At 31.0% G+C, this 5,787-nt stretch overlaps 1 protein-coding gene across 1 annotated transcript; it reads right to left on the reverse strand.

The window, feature by feature from the left end:
* Nucleotides 1-362: 362 nt before the first annotated feature.
* UGP2 (UDP-glucose pyrophosphorylase 2) lies at nucleotides 363-5,052 on the reverse strand. Its single transcript, XM_078985183.1, has 19 exons — nucleotides 4,832-5,052; nucleotides 4,675-4,722; nucleotides 4,188-4,279; nucleotides 3,888-3,978; nucleotides 3,665-3,725; nucleotides 3,490-3,567; nucleotides 3,342-3,392; nucleotides 3,162-3,235; nucleotides 2,952-3,024; nucleotides 2,808-2,865; nucleotides 2,485-2,531; nucleotides 2,305-2,403; nucleotides 1,809-1,861; nucleotides 1,347-1,422; nucleotides 1,150-1,206; nucleotides 1,000-1,083; nucleotides 828-926; nucleotides 585-761; nucleotides 363-508 (listed from the first exon to the last, which is right to left on the reverse strand). Exons 1-19 carry the CDS (start codon nucleotides 4,897-4,899, stop codon nucleotides 482-484), a joined length of 1,413 nt encoding a protein of 470 aa, XP_078841309.1. The 5' UTR covers nucleotides 4,900-5,052; the 3' UTR covers nucleotides 363-481.
* Between the last annotated feature and the right edge of the window lie 735 nt (nucleotides 5,053-5,787).

Consider the following 5,787-nt stretch of genomic DNA (forward strand, 5'->3'; position numbering starts at 1 on the left):
CTATATTAATCAAAATTTTGAAAAGAAAATATATTATGGGTGATGAAATCCAAGGTTTACACTTTGCAAAGATGGTGGGTTGGGGTTGGCCTACCAATACATGAGTCCAAAACATTTATTAATAACAAACACAGATAAGTCATTATATTTTACCAAACCTAATCTCCTTATCTCACTTTCTGCTTGAAACTAGAAAAATATCCCACTCAAAAACCATGGGCTAAAAACAACAAAACCACCATTCAGCACAACTAAAATGACGACAAAAAAGACGCCATTAAATTCCAAGCACAAATCTTTTTTTTTTTTTTTTTAATATAGATATATTATATATAAAGAAAAAGCCGCATGTGAATGTGATGTGTGATAAAAATCGAAATTCTTGATTTATTCTACCAACAACAAAAACACATATTACACAAATTATTATTCTTTTACCAGAAGGGAAAACAAAAACCCAAGTAATGTAAACCTAAGTTGTTTAGATATCACCAGCACCATGGACTTCCTGCAACAATCAAATCATAATTCATAAATATTTTTTTAATCATAAAAATACACAATAGTTGTAATTTAGAAATGACCTTGTTTTGAATTAGGGCTTTATCAGGGATTTCCAACTTGTCTCCGGACTTTGCAGCAATGACGACTTTACCCTTGAGAACAACCGAAGATCCAAACCACACGTCACCAGAAACCTTCAAGCTATCCAGCTCGATAATACTGGGGATGGACTTGAAACGCTTCAAGAAATCTCCAACCTGAGAATAACATATATTTTTTCTTTTACTTTAATTTTAATTAATTAATATAATAAATGAAAGTACCTTCTTAAATTCAGGACCCAGTTCAATTGAAGGGTTTGCTGGATCTGTCCTGGCTGGATTGCGCACCACATACCCATCTTTTTCCGTGTAAAGATCAGACTACAATAAATAAATAAAATAAATATATATTGATATAAATAAATAAAATAAAGATGCATGCTCCTGATCAGACCTGAACAAGGAGCAGATCTGAACTTGCTTTCACTGGAAGGAATCGAGATCGGGGAACGTTGATTCCAATTGCATTATCGAAAAACTGATTGAAATTAAATTAAAATTAGTAAAACATTTAATCAGAAAAATATGGAGATGATGATGATACCTTGATTGCAGCACCAGCTGCTGTTTCCAGCTGAAGAACTTTAATTCCTTCGACTTCCTGTAAACCGAATAATACTTTTTTTTTTTTATTTTCTTTCATATTTTTCTATTCTACTTTTATAATTTTTTATTATCAGTCAAAATCAAAATCAAAATCAAAATCAAAATATGTAACTAGTTGTATTATAAAAGAAGTACCTTTGGATTTGGAATAATCTCCATCTTAAGTGCATCTGCTTGTACGAGTCTTTTAATAGCATTCAAGTTCACCCACCTGGATTTTACTTACAGTGTCAGTATTCTCAGAAAGTTTTAGGATAAGACTAAATTACATTTTTAGTCCTTGACTATAGCTGGTTTTTCAATTTTGCTCCCATAAAGTTTTCTTCTGCAGTTTTGGTCCTTATTTGAGGTTTTTGGGGCCAAAAATGCAAAAATCAGTTATACTCAGGGACTAAAAATAGTCATGTTACGTGGAACACGAGACCAAAAATGTTACAAGAACCTCAAATAAGGACTACAATTGCAAGAGAAAACCTATTGGAACCAAAATTCTAAAAATCAACTATCGTCAGGGACTGAAAATTTAATTTACTCTTAACTCAATCGTTTAACTTTTATGAAATTGTATGGAATCCTCCTACAAAAATAAGGACTCACAAGTTGTTGGTGTTGAAGATTTTGAACTTCTCAATTGATTTGAACTCATTCACCTGTACACAAAAAAAATAAAAATAAATAAATAATTTAAAAAAAAAAAAAATCATAAATAAGACTAATTAAAAAAATGGAAAATCAAGTTACCTTGTTCTTTTTTTGAAAAATATTAAAAAGAATGAATAGAAACATACTTTCATTTATTTGTGTGTTATAGCATCGTGGTTTTGTTTCTTTCATTACATCATTTCTAGTTTAATTGTTTTACTAATTAAGGGATTGTAATTCAAAACTTCTATCCAATTATAGCATTATACTTTAATTTTTGTTTTCCTATTAGTACAATATATACTATGAAAAATCTACCCATATTCATTGCTATAACTGTGTAAAGTAGGATGAAATAATATTATAATAAATATTTCAATGAAAGTATGTTGCTATTTTCTTTCCCTAAAAAGAAAAAGAAAAAGAAAAAAAAATAATAATAATATCTCACATGTTCATCAGGAACTTGTGCAATTTCCAGAAGCTGCACTTTCCCATCATAAGAAATTAGAGTACCACCTTTCACATCAGCCAATGTTTTTGGTGTTACCTGTTAAATCCATAAAAATATTAAACAAAAGAACACAATTTTTTTTTTTTTAAATGTGAATTATGAAACAATGAGAAATACCTCCATGCAGTACTCATTCTTGTTCTGGACCAAGTGATTTAGGATTTCTATAATTATGAATTAAGAAAAACAATGATAAAAGTGACACATATTTTCATAGCCTTTAATTATATAACATATTAGATGGAAAAAAAATAGCAACATACTTTCATTGAACTGTTTATTATTGCATCCTACTTTCTTTTTGTCTTATTACAACATTCTACAATAATCTTCAGAAATATATATATACATAAATACTATTTATATATATATATATATATATATATATATATATATATAATAGTGTAAGTAAAAAATTTATGGTAAGAAACTAAGGATACTCAAATCAACTACAGCTCCTAAGTTATCAGAGTTGGCAACAAACACGTATTCCTTGCCCTGCAATGAAAAACAATATATGAATAAATAAAAACCAAAAAAATATGTTATAAACTAAAATTATAAAAATGAAAATAAATAAAAACCTGTGACAATAGTGCTTCAAGCTTCCCACTGTTCATCAATGATGGGAAGACATCACCATGGCCTGGGGGGTACCTTTAGATCAAAGATATGTATAAGTCCCAAAATATAATGCATGTTTTTTATTATTTTTACTCAACTAAAAAAAGGGAATAAAAAATATTATTTTTATGAAATTAAAAATTAATTGACAGGTTAGTTTTTTAAATTACCATCCATCCTTGCCAGATACTCCTTTGGATGACAATGGAAGAAAGTCTTCAGTAACCAATCGAGGATATTGACTCTGTAAAAATGAAAAGAAAGAAAAGGGTACAATTGTAAATGCATAAGGTACATGTTACTGAAAGCATTACTACTCTGTATTCCAAAAAAAATTAATGTTTGTGAACCTGGTTGAATGTATGAATCTCAATTTTTGAGCCAGAATATTTTTCCACAATCTGCAATAAAAAGTATACAAAAGATATTTAAGTTAATGTTTGACAAGATAAGAATTATGTGAAGTCATGTAGAAAGTAAAAATTTCAGCTAGTTTACCTTTTGGGTGTCATCATGTGTGTTGAAAGAGTTCATTAGAAGCAAGGGTACATTACACCCGTATTTCTTATTGAGTGACTACAAGGAAATTAAAAGGGTTAATGTTTAAGTAAAGATCATAAGCATAGAATGACTGATGTATAGATCTGGATGTGTTTGTTTAAATGTGAAGTACCTCAATTTGGATGACAATTAAGTCTAAGAAAGTTAATCCATTTCTGACTTCTATCACAGATCTGCATCACCAACAAGATGAGTCAAATGCTAGAAAAGGAACAATCAAAGAAAGAATGCCAGTTAGTTCATAATGAAATATTCATATAAATGAAAATGGAATGAAGAGACTAATTAGTTGATTAGTTTTAATGCACTGTTATGTAAACAAGGTAATCACATACTTTGGACCAGTGCATCCCATTGTAGTCCCCAAGCCACCATTAAGCTTTAGCACCACAAGTTTATCCAACAGACTCTTGGTTTGAGCAACATCTGCACCAATTAATTCAAAATTTTTAAAATAGATGCATCGATGCTTGATCATGAATACACTCTTATCAATTGACATAAAATGGTCCCGAGTTATGCCAGATCGTAATGTGCATAGAGTGGAATCAATTACAAATCAAAGATTATAACTAGTGCTTTCATGGCATGTGATTAAGTTTCAGTCTGTACCAAATAGAAGATCGGTATATTACCTTCTGGAACAGCTGATAGGGTATCATAGGGCACAACGATCTTGTCGGTTGGTGTTTGGATCTTACTCCATTCAACATGCTGTGCTTCGCCGCTGAATTTGCATGAAAAGAAAACAGAAAATGGAAAACGAATCATGAATAGTTTGACAGAGGAGTGTATAAGATAAGCAATGACTTCAACACATCTGGTGTGTTTCCAGTTTCCGCATTCCCCTGTTCTCTTCTACTTGCAATGATAAACAAATCTACAAATTTCGAGTTGTTTATTCGATGATTAAACACACAAAATGCTTCCATTAACGTATTTGAACGATAAACAAATCTGCACTGTTCGATTTCTGGTTGACACTCAAAATTGGGAAAATAGCAACTCGAAACAGAAGCAAATCGGTCACTGATATTTGAAAGTCGATACCAATACACCGATCACTAAAACAACAAACAAAAATGAAAAACACTCTAACCAACGCTAATTTTTACACAGTACCTTAGATAGCGGGAGACGAGGTTGATAAATCCAGATTTCTCATTATCACTGCAAAATGTCCAACATCAACCAAAAAACCAAATTCAGATCCACAAACTAAAAACTAATAAAAACCGAAGCACGATTCAAATTTGAACGCAGAAAGTTGGGTAAACACCTGATCTGAGTGAGACCAGAAACAGCAGATCGAAGATTGTTTAGTTTCTCGGTATCAGCAGCGGCCATTGTAGATCAGCAATGCAATAGTGGGATTTGGATCTAGGAGAGAATTGAGATTTGATCTAGAAGGAAGGAAAGAAAGAGTGATGATAAGAAACCGAAAGCGAGACGTAAAACTGAAGTTGGTCTGGATCGGGTATATGTAGAGAAACAGGTGGCAGGAAAAGGTCATATAGCAATGTATTTTTCACACCCACATATAAATCAAAAAAAGAATATTCAGGCGAATATAATTGTATGATCAAAACGACGTGGCACGACGGTGTGTTGCGCCACTAGTACGCCATGTCGATTGATTGATAACCAATTCACTAAACAAAGTTAAAAAAAAATGTTTAGTATAAAAGATAAATATAAAAAGAGAAATCAAGTGATCTAATCACATTCATTTTAGCTTATAGTTAATAAAATTAAACAGTTTTTTATAAAACTAACTACTCCGTCTGGAATATTCATTCTAGCTTATAGTTAATAAAATTAAACAGTTTTTTGTATAACTAACTACGCCGTCTCGAATGGTCATTCTGGACCAGAACACAATAGCTCAAGTCCAATATTATAGCTCCATGCTATATGCATGAGTCTTACATACAAAAATTCGGAATAAAAACGTTTTGGATTTTATAATTTCGAAGGTCGTTATACCCGTATTTTGAACTGATTTTTTAGCATGGATTTCTCAAAACAAATAAGTTCTACTTTTTAAGTTACTTATATTTCAGTTTAAAAGCAAATATTTGTATTCCGACATGCATAGAACAAGTCCGGAATACGAACAACGAATCCGGGATATCTTATTTTTGTATTTTTTTTGTTTGTTTTACACATATGAAACGCATGTAAGTATCTTATAGTGTGTTTAGGACCGGTTTTTTAGTCCGGAAATAAGTTTTT

The sequence above is a fragment of the Lactuca saligna genome, chromosome 3, assembly GCF_052625555.1.
Source record: "Lactuca saligna cultivar CGN05327 chromosome 3, ASM5262555v1, whole genome shotgun sequence".
In the NCBI taxonomy this organism is placed as follows: Eukaryota; Viridiplantae; Streptophyta; class Magnoliopsida; order Asterales; family Asteraceae; genus Lactuca; species Lactuca saligna.